The sequence below is a fragment of the Zalophus californianus genome, chromosome 17 (assembly GCF_009762305.2).
Source record: "Zalophus californianus isolate mZalCal1 chromosome 17, mZalCal1.pri.v2, whole genome shotgun sequence".
NCBI lineage: Eukaryota > Metazoa > Chordata > Mammalia > Carnivora > Otariidae > Zalophus > Zalophus californianus.
The window spans coordinates 55,469,986-55,486,669 of NC_045611.1; the positions used below are offsets into that span (position 1 = coordinate 55,469,986).

General features: G+C 41.0%; 1 protein-coding gene across 1 annotated transcript in view; it reads right to left on the reverse strand.

Annotated features, from left to right (window-relative positions):
• Window positions 1–309: 309 nt before the first annotated feature.
• LOC113935809 (zinc finger protein 91-like) overlaps window positions 310–16,684 on the reverse strand; it is a 65,957-nt gene continuing 49,582 nt past the window's right edge. The window contains 2 exon segments of the mRNA XM_035725257.1: window positions 310–2,749; window positions 2,993–4,932. Of these exon segments, the coding sequence (XP_035581150.1) occupies window positions 2,544–2,749; window positions 2,993–4,932 (2,146 nt within the window). The 3' untranslated portion in view covers window positions 310–2,543.

Sequence of the window (16,684 nt, forward strand, 5' to 3'; positions counted from 1 at the left end):
TGCTAATAGTTGTTTTGTGTTACGTGCTTTTATGTTGGGTGCACAAACAATTATAAGTTATATCCGTTTGTTGAATTGACGGCTTTATTACTTTTTATTTTTTTAAGGAAAAGCACATATATTTAATAGAAAAATGTAAATGTAAAAAATACTATAGATCAAACAAAATTAGTTTCTAAAAGTAAGTGATTCCTGGGGCGCCTGGGTGGCTCAGTCATTAAGCGTCTGCCTTGGGCTCTGCTCATGATCCCAGGGTCCTGGGATCGAGTCCCACATTGGGCTCCCTGCTCCGCGGGAAGCCTGCTTCTCCCTCTCCCACTCCCCCTGCTGGTGTTCCCTCTCTCGCTGTGTCTCTGTCAAATAACATCTTTAAAAAAAAAAAAAATCTTTAATAAGCGACTCCTATGCATCCAAATTTTTGAAAAAAATCAACAATCCAATTGTTTTTTGCTCAGAGAGCAGAAAGCAACTACTCTATATGAATATACAAACCTACAGCTTTAATTTAACACAAATTGTAAGTACATTAGCTACCTTTCTCCCAACATTAAGGGAGTGAATGCTTTATGTTTAATAAATGCATATATAATGTATACAACCGTTAGTCACATGTAAGCTATGCTAAAAACTTTGAATCAACTGGAATGTAAGGGTTTCTTATGGGAAGATGTACATTTCAGAAAAAACCCAGCTTCAACTAAATCCACTATCACAATTATGACAAAGGTGACCCATACAAAGCCTATCATTTGCAACTGTATTTAAGAAATACTGCCCAGAAATGATAGCAGAAATCTTACTGAAGGGCACTATGGTAACCTGCCTGAAAGTACAAGTAATTTATTTAGGGACTTTAAATAGCAGATAACAATGTAAATTAAATAACATGTGCAAAAACTATGCAATGTATAATAGCAAGAGCTTAGACAACTGAAAACTGTGAAAAGATTTATTAGCCTGTACAAGTTAGTTTTGATAAACTATTGGCTACTTGTTAAATTGCCAAGATTTTCCCTGCATCCATACTTTTTTCACACACATCAAAATCTGAAAGCAATAGGTCTTTCTCAAATTGTCCAGTTTTCCCCCCAACCCTCAAAACACAGCAATAGGTCATAAAAAAGGTGTTGGTTTTGAAAGTGGTAAGTACTACACAAGTTACGTAATCATACTATTCCTGTCCTTCCAAATCTAAAATGGGGGAAATCCTTTTTGACATTATGCCAAACACCACGTAATTAAAAACACTGCACAAAGTGAGCCCTTTATATAATGACCTTTGCCGTGTATTACTATACTCTCTGGCTTAAAGTTTATTTTGACTGATGGAAACATAGCTATCCTGCTTTCTTTTCGATACCATTTGCATAGAATATCTTTTTCCACACCTGCACTTTCAGTCTGTGTGTTCTTAAAACTTGCAGTCTCTTGAAGACTATAGTTGGGTCTTGTATTTCTTTCGCTTCAGGCAATCTGTCTTTGGATTGGAGAATTTAGTCCCTTTATATTTAAAGCAAGTATCAGTACAAGTACGGAGTTACGGTTGTCATTCTTTTGTTTTCTACCTGTTTAGAGTTATTTGTCCCTTTCTTATTCATTTGCTATCTTTGTGATTTGATGATTTTCTGTAAGGGTATACTTAGGTTATTTTCTCTTTTCTGTTTTGTGTATCTACTACATTTTTTCGTTTTGTGATTACCATGAGGCTTAAAGAAGACTTCTTATATAGCAGTCTAGTTTAACTTCTTACCAACTTAATTTTGCTACTAAAACACTTTCAGGACTCCGGTAATTCTCTAAAAATGTGGATGTATCTCATTTTATGCAAGAGTTAGCTATTCTCTGGTATCTATGAGGAGTTCTTCATTTCATGATCCCGGGGTCCAGGGTTCGAGCCCCACATTGGGCTCCTTGTTCAGCAGGGAGCCTGCTTTCTCCCTCTCCCTCTGCCTGCCGATCCCCCTGCTTGTGCTGTCAAGTAAATAAATCTTAAAAATACTGACCAAATGTTTAAAAAAATCCCTCTCTTCTATATTATGAAGCACAACAGCATATACATTATCTAACTAACTTTGTATTATTCCTTTTTCGATGTAATCTCTGAAGAGTGACAGATGTACTGCTTTGTACTGTGAATTCTATGACATTTACTGACATTTGATGTTTAAAACGTTTCTACATATTTTTATCTTCAAGTTACATTTCTTCTCTGAACTCTGATGTTTTCTAAATTGTTAAGAGGAAGTCTTTCCTCATTCATTATGTTTGTACAGTTTGAACCGAGACTGCATTTTGGGATACCCAGTAAGGATTGAATTCCACTTAAAGGCTTGGCTGCTTTCTTTACATGTTACAGTTTTGCTCCTGTATGGTAAGGATGATGTTGAGCAAGTTATGACTTCCAGCTAGAGGTTTGCCACATTCTTTCCATTTGTCGTATGTAGTATTTCTCCTCAGTATGAACTCCGTGATGCTGAGTAAAAGTTGAGCAATCCAGGGGTGCCTGGGTGGCTCAGTCATTAAGCGTCTGCCTTTGGCTCGGCTCATGATCCCAGGGTCCTGGGATCAAACCCCACATCGGGCTCCCTGCTCGGTGGGAAGCCTGCCTCTCCCTCTCCCACTGCCCCTGCTTGTGTTCCCTCTCTCGCTGTGACTCTATCCGTCAAATAAATAAATAAAATCTTAAAAAAAAAAAAAAGGTTGAGCAATCCAAAAGCTCTACCACATTCTTTACACTTCTAAGGTTTCTCTGTAGTATGAATTCTGTAATGCTGGAAGCTTGAGCACAATGAAAGGGCTTGACAGATTTTTATATTTGTAAAATCACCTCCACTATAAATTCCCTGATAAGGAATGAGGGTTGAGCATTGCTTATAGGTCTTGCCACGTTCTTTATACACGTGTATAGTTACTCTCCAATAGGAATTCTCTGATGTGGAGTTAGGGTTCAGCAGTCCTTAAAATTCTCTCACAGTCTTCAGATTTGTAAGACTTCCTCTAGTATGAATTCTGTGATGTAAAGTCAGGTGTGACTGCTGGATAAAGGCCTTGCCACATTCTTTACATTTGTAAGGTTTCTCTCCAGTATGAATTCTGTGATGTTGAGTAAAGCTTGATTGCTGGATAAACCTCTTGCCACAGTATTTACATTTGAAAGGTTTCTCTCCAGTATGAATTCTGTAATGTAGAGTAAGGGCTGAATGCCAGTTAAAGGCTTTGCCACATTCTTTACATTTGTAAGGTTTCTCTCCAGTATGAATTCTGTGATGTCGAGTAAGGCCTGACTGATGGATAAAGGCCCTGCTACATTCTTTGCATTTGTAAGGTTTCTCTCCAGTATGGATGCTGTGATGTTGCCTAAGGTGTACATGGTGCTTAAAGGCTTTGCCACATTCTTTACATTTGTAGGGTTTCTCTGCAGTATGAATTCTGTGATGCTTAATAAGGTTTGACTGCTGCTTAAAGGCCCTGCCACATTCTTTACATTTGTAAGGTGTCTCTCCAGTATGAATTCTGTGATGTTGAGTAAGGCCTGAGTGGTGGTTAAAGGCCTTGCCACATTCTTTACATTTATAAGGTTTCTCTACATGATGAATACTGTGATGTCGATTAAGGTGTGAGAGCTGGATAAAGGCCTTGCCACATTCTTTACATTGGTAAGGTTTCTCACCAGTATGAATTCTGTGATGTTGAGTGAAGCCTGATTTAAAGCTAAAGGCCTTGCCACATTCGTTACATTTATAAGATTTCTCTCCAGTATGAATTTTGTGATGTGTATTTAGGTGTGATTGCTGGTTAAAGGCTTTGCCACATTCTTTACATTTGTAAGGTTTCTCTCCAGTATGGATTCTGTGATGTTGAGTAAAGCTTGAACGATGGATAAAGGCCTTGCCACATTCTTTACATTTATAAGGTTTCTCTCCAGTATGGATTCTGTGATGCTGAGTAAGTTGTGATTGCTTCCTAAAGGCCTTGCCACATTCTTTACATTTATAAGGTTTCTCTCTAGTATGAATTCTGTGATGTTGAATAAGGTTTGCTTCCTGCTTAAAGGCCTTGCCACATTCTTTACATTGGTAATGTTTCTCTTGAGTATGGACTCTGTGATGTTGAATAAAGTTTGACTGAAAGCTAAAGGCCTTGCCACATTCTTTACATTTATAAGGTTTCTCTCCAGTATGGATTCTGTGATGTACAGTTAGGTGTGACTGCTGGATGAAGGCCTTGCCACATTCTTTACACTTGTAAGGCTTCTCTCCAGTATGAATTCTATGATGTTGAGTAAGGGTTGAGGGCTTGTTGAAGGCCTTGCCACATTCTTTACATTTATAAGGTTTTTCTCCAGTATGAATTCTGTGATGTTGAATAAAGCTTGATTGAAAGCTGAAGTCCTTGCCACATTCTTTACATTTGTAAGGTTTCTCTCCAGTATGGATTCTGTGATGTTGAGTAAGTTGTGATTGCTTCCTAAAGGCCTTGCCACATTCTTTACATTTGTAAGGTTTCTCTCTAGTATGAATTCTGTGATGTTGAATAAGGTCTGGTTCCTGCTCAAAGGCCTTGCCACATTCTTTACATTGGTAATGTTTTTCTCGAGTATGGATTCTGTGATGTTTAATAAAGCTTGACTGAAAGCTAAAGGCCTTGCCACATTCTTCACATTTATAAGGTTTCTCTCCAGTATGAATTCTGTGATGTACAGTTAGGTGTGACTGCTGGATAAAGGCCTTGCCACATTCTTTACATTTGTAAGGTTTCTCTCCAGTATGAATTCTGTGATGTTGAGTAAGGGTTGAGGGCTTGTTGAAGGCCTTGCCACATTCTTTACACTTAAAAGGTTTCTCTCCAGTATGAGTTCTGTGATGTTGAGTAAGGGTTGAGCGCTGCTTAAAGGCCTTGCCACGTTCTTTACTTTTGTAAGGTTTCTCTCCACTACAGATTGTCTTATGAATACATATTACTGATGACTGACTAAACATGTTCCCAGGCTTATCATTATATCTGTATGGGTTTTTTCCCCCATGATATCTCTGATGATCACCAACACTGGAGGACTGGTTAAAATCGCTTTCACATTCATTAAATTTATAAGGATTCTCTCTCATATGCATACTGTTATACAGAAGGTTGGATCTTTGATAAAAAACTTCCCCACATTTAATGCGTTCAGAATGGTTCTCTTGAAAATGAGTCCTCAGATGTTTATTAACATTTGAGCCTTGATGAAATTTTTTCTCACATTCACTGCCTTGAGCGATTCTGTCTGCACTGACAATGCTCTGGTAATTTTGGAGGCTTGAGCCCTCGGTGAAGGACCTCTCAGATGGATCCCATTTGGCAGTTGTTTCTTCATTTTTCAATCTCTGAAGTTTAGAAATATTTGACTGAAAGGTCAATCCAATCCTATTTTCAAAATTGTTCAAATCATTATTTTCAGCATGTACTAGGTAACTTTCCAGATTTTCCACATTCTCTATCCATAAATATGTACGTTTGAGTATTTGATTGGAGATTCTGCTTACAGAAACACCCTGCTTTGCAGAACTAGTGGACTTAAAAAGGAAGGTTTTACAAAATATTTTGTATCTTTCACCATTGTGGGCAGTGAGATTCTTATTATGGGCAGTAGTCTCAATTTGGATATATCCTTTATGATCATTATCCCAGTCTATCATTAAGTGTAACTTCTCAAGGACACTATGTTTATATCGACCCATTGACACATTTTGAAATGAAGCTTCTTTGCACAGCTCTGGCAGGAAGCTCAGGGTGCCATGTGAAGGTACAGCTGAAAGATATTGAATAACAGAAAAGTAACGTCATTCCACTTACAACTTTCAGATAAATATACCGATGACGTCTAACATACAACCATAAAATCAATCAGAGAACATCAGCAAGATGGCTGAGCAGGAATCATCAGGACTTCATTCCTCCAGGGACACATAAACTTGCACACAACATACTGACCACATAGCTTAACAGATAATTCTGTAGTATTGTCAGGGTGTAATACCAATCACTCTCCTCTACCTCAAATAATCATGAAAAGTACCATTATGAGCCCAAAATCAGCAGGAGGAAGGAATTTTTTCAAAAACTTATTTGAGAGAAAGAGAGATGGAGAGAGAGCATGAGCAAGAGGCGAGCCAAAGGAGAGGGGCAAGCAGATTCTTTGCTGAACAGGCAGCCTGACACGGGACTCAATCCTAGGACCCTGAGATCATGACCTGAGCTGAAGTCTAAGGCTTAAACGACAGCCATCCTGGCACCAGAAAGAAAGGAAATCTAAACATAAAACAGAAATGAAGAAAACAGGATTTAGCAAAAAGAGAAAAATATCAACAATAGGAGGATTTGGTTTTCAGAAAAAAGAAAAAAAATCAAAATTGACAAGACCTATAACTAAATCAAGTAAGAACAAAAGAGAAGACCAACTAAAATTGGAAGACATGAAAGCAGACATGGTATCACTGATACCATAGAAATAAAAATAATTATAAAAGGAAATGATATATAATTATATGCCAAGAAGTAGATACCAATAAATAGGTATAAATATCAAAACACATATAACCTACCTGGACTCCAACATGAAGAAATATTTTAAAAAATCTCCACTGATCTACAACTACTTAGTAGATTGAAAAGGTAATTAAAAAAAAAAAACTTCCAACAGGGGCACCTGGGTAGCTCAGTCGTTAAGCATCTGCCTTCGGCTTGGGGGGGCTCGGGTCATGATCCCGCATCAGGCTCCCTGCTCAGCGGGGAGTCTGCTTCTCCTTCGCGCACTCCCCCTGCTTGTGCTCCCTCTCTCACTGTATCTCTCTCTGTCAAATAAATAAAATCTTAAAAAAAAAAAAAAAAACCTCCAACAAAGAGAAGCTCTGTGCCAGATGAATTCACTGGATAAATCATACAAATATATAATGAGAAAGTACTTGAAATCTCCTCAAACATTTCCAAGGAGTAAAGAGAAGAGAGATATTGAAAACACTCTCTATGACACCAGCATTACCAGGTTATCAAAGCCAAAGGAGAGATGCTACAAGTAAAGAAGGGTACAAACCACTACCTGTTCTTGCAAAGTCAACAATAAAATAAAGCCAACTGAATCAAAAGCACACTTTACCATTTTACAACACAGTCAAGGAAGAATTCTTCCTGGAATTCAAGGCTGTTTCAACATACGGAATACTATCAATTTGAGACTGCACATTAATAGAATGAGTATCAAAAATGGCATGATCAGGAGCACCTGGGTGGCTCAGCTGGTTAAGCGTCTGACTCTTGATTTCAGCTCACGTCATTATCTCGGGATCATGGGATTGAGCCCTGTATCCGGCTCCCCTCTCAGCATGGAATGTGCCTGTACCTCTCCTTCTGCCCCTCACCCTGCTTGTGCTCTGTCTCTCACAAATAATTAAATAAAATAAAAATAAAAATAAAAATAAAACATGGAGAAACAAACCCATAGAGAATCGTCTCCCAACAATATCCACCGCTCAGTTTGACCCTGGCCTGGCTCCGCCCTAATTTTCCCATGTGTACACCACCTTGTCAGATACTCCTTAATCTGAGACAGGATCTGGGAGAAAATCTATTCAATTTACATCATGCACTGTTAAAGACTATGATCCACAGGACCCAATACAGAAGAATCGCATGAGCTGTATGTAACATTCACTTCTCAATGTCCCTATAGGTCTTGCATTTGAACAGGTAAAGAAATCCCAATACTCATGAGAATCTACCTTAAATTTCTGTAGTGAGCTTTCTAAGGGAGAGGGGTGAAGAAACAACTGTGCAAAAGCATACAATTTACATGTATCTGCAAAGATGAGAGGATTTTATATTTCTTACCCAGGAAGAATAAGCCCTGGATATAGTGGAATCATGGCACATTACAGTAAAAAGACTGAGGATTGGGAAACACATAGGAATTAGGGCAGAGATGTTCAGGAAGAGTCAATGGGGAATAATATTAACAACACCAATGTAGACAAAGAAGTTGCAGGAGATCTGAATCAAATGGAACAGAAGCGTCACAATGACAAAAATACTTTGGGTGGCTCTGAACTTAGGTGAAGATCTGGAGGAAATGTTGATCTTATGAATACACTTGACCTACTGCTTGTGCCTCTACTGGATGGAAATCAAGGAACCACTGGTGTAGATCATGAGCTCACAACATGATTTCAAGGAATAGTAACAGTGCTGGATATAGCAAATGTATAATTTCCTTCTGATATCCACAATAGTATCCAAAATAGGTTTTCCTTCATGATGTTTTGCTGCCTGTTTGGCAGTGACACATGGAGGAAAATGAGAAGCTCGTGTACTTGGAAACTTTTACTTTAGCTCCTTCCAAGCAGCGTACATATGGCTAATCCTAATGGTCTAGAAGACACCCAAGACCCACATTGCAATACAATGGACACATCCCTGGTCACTCTGTAAAGATACCAAAGAAGTCTACATCTGAGATCATGACAGAAATCTCTTTACCCAAGAGCTGTCACTCTTGGTGGGACTCCTTTAGAGACAATGACCAATGAGTTGACTATACTCATGTTTGGCAGTAAAATCTGTAGAACTTAACCTACGCCCAGCGATGTAAAGAGAGAGGGATAATGGTAAAAACAGCTATCAGTTTGCCAAGATTCTAGCTACAGTCTATGACAAGTAGATTATTGCTATTGCCAAGCCCTTAGAATGCATTCTGCTATGGGAATATAGGAATAATCATTCATAGAACAGATGGATGGCTCAGTTGGTAGTGCATGTGACTCCACGTTTTAAGGTTAAGCCCCATGTTGATTACAGAGATTACTTACAAACAAAATCTTAAACAACAAAAACCTCAGTCACTACACAAACCACAGAAGACGTTGTTTAATACTTTTCTGAGCAAAACTAAGATACTTAATGATGTTATTAGAAAAACATAAAGGATTGTATTTCTGTGGTCTTGGTATAAGAGAATTATTTCTAAAAGTGGTAAAAACCCCTAACCATAGTGGGTGAAATGACTGGAGTACATTAAAATTAAGAACTTCTCTTCATCACAAACTCAAGAGATAGAAGTAGAGGTATAATGAGAGAAGAAGACAGGGTCTCATTCTTAGCATATAGACAGTACTACAAAGCCTGAAGAAAAGGATATCACAACAGAAGAAAGGATCATAGTAACTAACTAGACATTTTGAAAAAGAGATTATCCCGGGGCGCCTGGGTGGCTCAGTCGGTTAAGCGGCTGCCTTCGGCTCAGGTCATGATCCCAGGGTCCTGGGATCGAGCCCCACGTCCGGCTCCCTGCTCGGCAGAGAGCCTGCTTCTCCCTCTCCCTCTGCCTGCCACTCTGCCTGCTTGTGCTGTCTCTCTCTCTGTCGAATAAATAAATAAATAATCTTAAAAAAAAAAAAAAGAAAAAGAGATTATCCCAAGGTTAACGCCCAACTCTGTAGTAAAAGGAAGTAGTAACAACAAAGGAAATAAAACCAAGACTTGGTTACATCACATACCAACTTGAAGCCTACTGTGAAAATGACACAAACCACCAAGGTTTGAAGGTTATGTGGATAAGCCAGATCTCCCATATGCTGCTAGCGAGTGTGAAAAATGATACAAAGATTGTGGGTTGGGGTTTGGTAATATCTGTTAAAGTTGAATATCCAAACTATTTAACGACAATTCACTCCCAAACAGAGAGACAGCAGATTTTTTTTTTTTTAATTTATTTGAGAAAGAGAGCAGGAGTTGGGAGGAGAGGGATAGGTAGAAGCTGGCTCCCCACGGAGCAGGGAGCCCGATGCGGGGCTCGATCCCAGGACCCTGGGATCATGATCCGAGCTGAAGGCAGACGCTTAACCATCTGAGCCACCCAGGCGCCCCTAGACAGCAGATATTTATACGTGTTTCATTAAAAGACAAATTATAGATTTTACATGCCAGACCATCCACTTGCCTATTAATAGTAGAATGCTGCAGTCAATTGATATTCACACAATGGAAATGGATCCATCCAACTCTAATGAATGGTACACTGCAACGTGCAGTAATACAGAAAAATTCACAAGCAATAGATGGAAAGAAAAAAATTGCCAATTACAAAAGAGTTCCAGTCAGTTCCCACAGCCTGATTGCATTTACATAAAGTACAAAAACCAGGAAAGGAATCCATTGCCTTACGTGTTAAAGGGATGCTGAGCTTTGCGGAAAAGGAGCACAAGGGGAATTTTAGAGGACAAACAATATTCTGTTTCTTGATCTCAAGGGACTATAGAGATGTGATCCATTTGTGAAATCCCACTGAGCTGTTAACCTACAATCTGCTTATCTGACTTTCCTTTTAAGAAAAATCATTAAAAAATAATGTATGTTAAAAGCTAAGTGTCATAACAGATACACTGACAAGTTGAAATTAAAGTTGGGAAATAACTTCACACTGTGACTAGATTTTCATGCTATATGTTAATAATAGCGAAAGCAATATGGTACTAGGTATACAATATTCACAAAAAGAATGAAATGTGGAATTATTTCCTTAAAACACATGAAGAATTAAAAAAAAAATAAGATAGGGTGTAAGGAAAAATATATAAAAAAAAAAAAACATGGCACTTCCAAACCCCAGTATCTCCATTAGAATATTAAACATAAATAAACCAAATGTTTCTGGTAACACTAAACTTTCCTTGAATATATTCCATTGGAATTTTCCCAGAGCTGTAACTAAAACATGAGGATAAAATTGGAAAAACCAAAACGCAAAACAGACCATGTAGCGATAACCAATCAAACATGCAGCATGGCAAAAATAAATATCATAATGAATAATCTTTTTAACACCAGAGAATTTTTTCACTCTTCTTAGTAGTGTTATTTTTCAGTACCTAAATGTATACTCTTTTCTACTTCATGTATAACACAATTTGTGTGTGTGCCTATTTATACACATATATAAACATATATACATATACATACTTGTATATAGCAAAACATTTATTTTTCCCTTGTGAGACATTAACAATACTCATCACAGAGGGTTGACACCATCAAGATGGTGACGTAGGTAGATCCCACTTCCGTACTTCTCATAATAAGCTCTAGAGCAACTATTCACGTAAGACATCACTGGGCAATTCTCAGGACTCATGGGTGAGACCGAAGCAAACCCCGGACCACCACAGAGATCAACAAGGACAGCATGAGAAAGTTAAGAGGAGCAGTTTCACTATGACCACACAGTGGGCCAGCAGTTTCCCACCATGAGGCTCCCTGCTTGGCAGGGACCACGGAGACCTGTGATTCCTCCACCAAGAAGAGAAGAGCCCAGAGTGCGCCTCCAACATTCCTCAAATGGCAGGCCACTACCTCGGTGGCCCACTCAGGTCTGACCTCATGGGGATCCCTGGGGAAATCTGGTGCTGCACCATTGTGGATCATATAGACACAGAGAAGGTGGGTAAGGCTTAAGGCAACCAGTGTTCAGATCTTGGAACACTGCCAGAGCAGACCGTCTTCCACCTTGGAGTGACACCCAATCAGAGATCCCAGTGACTCTGTCCATTTGCAGAGCTGAGATGGACCTACCCAGTCAAGGAGCTCTGTCAGTAGGTGTACCTGACTTGGATCCCCAGCCAATAGGTTAAACTAGAGCATGGAGGCCATTTGTTTTTGTTTTTGTTTTTGTTTTTTAAAGATTTCATTTATTTATTTGACACAGAGAGAGACACAGCGAGAGAGGGAACACAAGCAGGGGGAGTGGGAGAGGGAGAATCAGGCCCCCTGCCAAGCAGGGAGCCTGATGCAGGGCTCGATCCTAGGACCCTGGGATCATGACCTGAGCCGAAGGCAGATGCCCAACTACTGAGCCACCCAGGTGCCCCTAGAGCATGGAGGCCATCTGATGGCCCTGTCTGGGCAGACATCCAAGTTGGAAGTAACTTCCCACTGCTGACCACAACCTCCATTGCTGAACATAGCCTATACTCCTGCCCCATCAGGAAACCTGAACAAATACCCTGGGAAATCACAGAGACTATCTTTCAGGTCTACTTAGGGAGAAAGCCAAGCCATCAGCGTTGCCCAACTATTGAGTACAACCTCTTACTCTTCATGACCAGGAATTAGAACCATGAACCCAGGCAGTCACAGAGTCTTGCCTATGGTACTGCCCACCAACAGAGAATGGCCTTCCATCCTGCAAACCTTTGAACATAGCCTCTGGTCCCACTGGACCAGGGACTTGCCAGCATTGGCTTGGCAAACACCCAGGGACCCACATTGTCAACAGACACAGGTCTGGCCCTCTGTGAATGCAAAAAATAAGCTGACATTGAAATTATTGCCAATATTTTAAACCAGAAGCTGTCATAATCTCCAGGGTTCCTCTAGAAGGAATGACAAATAATTGGCTACATTCAGTTGACTGGGAATAAAACCCCTCAAACTTGGCGCATCTGGGTGGTGCAGCTGACTAACTTTCCGACTCTTGGTTTCTGCTCAGGCCCTCATCTCAGGGTCCTGAGATCAAGGATCAAGCACTGCCCTGGGCTTCATGCTGAGCAGAGTCTGCTTTGGATTCTCTCCTCTTTTCCCTCTGCCCTGCCCGCCTGGGCTCTCTCCCTCAAATAAACAAACAAATCCTTAAGGAAGGAAAAAAGAAACAAAAACAACTCAGACTTGCTTTCATTCCATTTAAGTAAAGGAAAATGTATGGATACAAGAGTGAGAAATTCTGCAGTATTCCAATGAAAATTTGGCCCAGTCAAATCAGTCCAATTTTCAAATGCACACAGGCTATTCGGTTCTTTGCCAAAGTTCAATATTCACATTCAGATAGAAAGGATTCAGCATGAAACATGACCTGTGGGCTTCCTTTCTCACAGAAAGTAAAATCCAAAATAGTCACTAAAGCCTGCTATGTTCCTTTGCATAGTAGGTACAATATTATGTCCCATGTTACTGATGCTTTATCCACTGTAAGGTATTCAAAGTTCTTGATTCTATGGGTTAGTGCTAATATTGTTGTCCTTTCACTAACACAAAGGATTTAGTTCAAAGAAGGTTTACTGATCCACTCAGTATCAGTAGAATCAGGGTTTGAATCTGGATACCCTACACATCAACATGATGCACAGAGGTCAAACGCCAGAACTTCCAGAAGGTGACCTGTGCTTGGGTTCTCTTTCTTCTTTGACAATGGTTCACCCAGACGTCTTCACACAGAACAGCCTCTGTGAACTGAGGCTGCAAAGTGAAATTTTCAGCCCAAACCACAGACATACAGCCTGAGTGGCATTCTGCTTGACTACTAAGAACCAGACACAGAGAGAACAGCCTCTGTGAACTGAGACTGCAAAGTGAAATTTTCGCCCAAACCACAGACATACAGCCTGAGTGGCATTCTGCTTGACTACTAAGAACCAGACACAGAGGGGCGCCTGGGTGGCTCAGATGGTTAAGCGTCTGCCTTCGGCTCAGGTCATGATCCCGGGGTCCTGGGATCGAGCCCCGCATCGGGCTCCTTGCTTGGTGGGGAGTCTGCTTCTCCCTCTCCCTCTACTGTTCCCCCTGCTTGTGCTCTCTCACTCTCTCTGTCAAATAAATAAATAAAATCTTTAAAAAAAAAGAACCAGACACAGAGTTCGGGTGTCCAAGGTATAAAGACAGGAAAGGTACAGCACATACATGAGTCTACTTTCACACCTGGAGAACCAGGACTCCAGACCCGTGTAACTGACTGCTGTCTACATAGGCTAATCTCCTTACTGAAGAACAGAAGCATACATATGTGCCCAGACATTGGTTCTGAAAGTGGGTTCTCTAGACAGGCACCTGAGAATGTGTAAGAAAGGAAATTTGGGAGACTGCACCCCAGAACTACTGACGTGGTAATGCGGTGATAGACCCAGCAATCCAACATTTACCATGTTCCTGCGTGATTCTGACACAGGCTAAATTTGAGTACCTCTGTGGTAACTAAGTCACAGCTCATCTGTGACTTATCCACAAATAAGTCACTCTAGAAACTGTCTATGCTCGTGGTCACACTAGTGTTGTGACAAACGCACACAACCTACACAACACACATTTTCTTTAATCATAAATGAATTTGACTCTCACACAGTCCATCTTGTGTTAAGAGTCCTTCCATCTCTCCCTTCTCTCAATACCTTCCTTGAGCTTCATGGGATCACCCCAAACACACTTCTGTTCACATTCTAGAATGAAAGCCATCCAAATTTAAGTGAACTGGAACTTATTTAAATATTTTATGAAGTTATGAAATGCATACAAGACATTAATACATGTTATATTATAATGGCATTGAATATAGCATTCTCAGTATAAAACTATACTTGAGAACTTGTACCCTAAGACCATAAATATTGCACGCTTAAGGACCTTTAATTAGTACTCCACTTGGATGCAGAACGCACGCCCTGTGCATTACGATTCGGATAGGCTAAATTTCAGGGCCTTTACGTAAGAGCTAGTTTCAGTGCCATGTGTGACTGCCTTTCTGTCATACGCTGTGAAACAGATCAGAGGACAAGTGCCATTCACAAACATCTTACATGGCCACCTGCGCTACACATATACATTGCTACTTAAACTGGCCCATAGAAGGATGAGTTATACGCAATGACGTGGAGGGAGTAGTGCCGTGGGGAGGATGGCTTTCCCTGAATGAAAACAGAAAGGCTTCAAGTCAAACTCCCTAAGTCCTATCAGACTTACACTGCCTTCTCTGCTGCAAGGAACACGGTTTGATGCCTGGTGGTGGGGCAGGTATCTTGGGGCCATGAGAGAGCAAGTGTAAACACGATGCCTACAGGTAAACAATACCGGAGGAAGACATGGAATCAGAGTACACTCTCGGGTGTCTGAGTCGTTTTATCAAACATGAGCATCTACCTACTCGCTATGTACCTAACACAAAGTACACATCTTTTCTGTAAGTACACTTGAACTTTTTCATGGTTTATCTTCCCACAAAATAACAGGTACTGAAAAATGAATTATCATCCTTCAGTTGAACCACTGTGACATCTGAGTATAACATACTACCCAAATTTATCAGTTTCTGCAAATGATAAAATTCCTCTTGGGGCGCCTGGGTGGCTCAGTCGTTAAGTGTCTGCCTTCTGTTCAGGTCATGATCTCAGGGTCCTGGGATCGAGCCCCGCGTCGGGCTCCCTGCTCAGCGGGAAGCCTGCTTCTCCCTCTCCCACTCCCCCTGCTTGTGTTCCCTCTCTCGCTGTGTCTCTCTGTCAAATAAATAAATAAAATCTTTAAAAAAAAAAATCCTCTTTCCCCTCAGATCAGGATGGGTATGAAGAACAGCATGGGCTACGGAACAACACAGGGACATTAAGACTAAAAACTGGGTGGGCTGTCTGAAGCAGACATGCTCACTGCAGGTGACTCGTGATCTGCTCCTCAGGTAATCAGTGCCTTGCCCACAGTGCAGAGTACGGGACTAGATTCATCAACGGGCTGAGTGGAAGTGAGGGAGGTCCCTGCCAGCTGTGGGTCAGCATCCCTGGAATGTCATTCATGTACAGCGAATCAGACCTATGTTATGGTTATATACCTGGGACACCAGGGTTTCGTGTGACCACAGCGCATGCCTTGCCGCGTCTGCCTAGTAGTATCCAAAAGCCTTCTTCACCTTCAACAACAACTCAGTCAAATGACATCTTGACTCTAGCCCCACAATGTTTAAATCATCCAATATCCTCTCTCCACCCACTTCCATGCCTATACCTGGAAAGGTACAGTTAATCTCTGTCATCCAATAGCACCTGGCCCTCAGGACCACCAGAGAATTCATGAAATCACGAGTAAAGGATCTGACATCCCTGAATCCCAGAAAACTACATTTCCCAAGTCCCCAACTCTGACATTTGTCATCACCAGAAGCTTTTTTTTTTTTTTTCAAGGTTTGTTTTGACAGAGAGCGAGCGACAGCGAGAGAGGGAACACAAGCAGGGGGAGTGTGAGAGGGAGAAGCAGGGAGCCCGATGCGGGGCTCCATCCCAGGACCACCTGAGCTGAAGGCAGACGGTTAATGACTTGAGCCACCCAGGCGCCCCCAACCAGAAGCTTCTTAAGACCGTGCAATGACCAAAGGGAGCTCTCTACCAGTTCTTCCCCCCCACATTACTAGAGTTTTCCAGGGGCACCTATGTGTCTCAGTCAGCTCAGGTCATGCCATCAGCTCAGGTCATAATCCCAGGCTCAGGGGGAATCCGCTTCTCCCTCTGCCTCTGCCTCTGCCCCTCCTTCTACCCCTGTTCTCACTCTCACTCTCTCCCCCCGCCACTTTCTCAAATGAATAAATAAAATAAAATCTCTTAAAATCGTCTATATTTGTTTTAGTAAGCCGTATCTCCCTCTCGAAGGATACGATTATCATGTTTTATCTGTCCTCACAACTCTTAGTACCAAGCGCCTGAAGTAATCCTGTGGCCCACTGATGGTGTTTTCCTATTCTACCAAGGATGTGGTGATGGTATACGATTTAAATCTTCCATACGGTCTCAAATGATCCAGTTACCAACCACTTCCCATTCAATTAAAAATTTAAAGCTACTCCTAACAACCTACAAGGGGCCGTGGAGCCTGTGTGGGACGGAGAGCGCAGTGACAATGCAGTCTCCGGAACACAGGA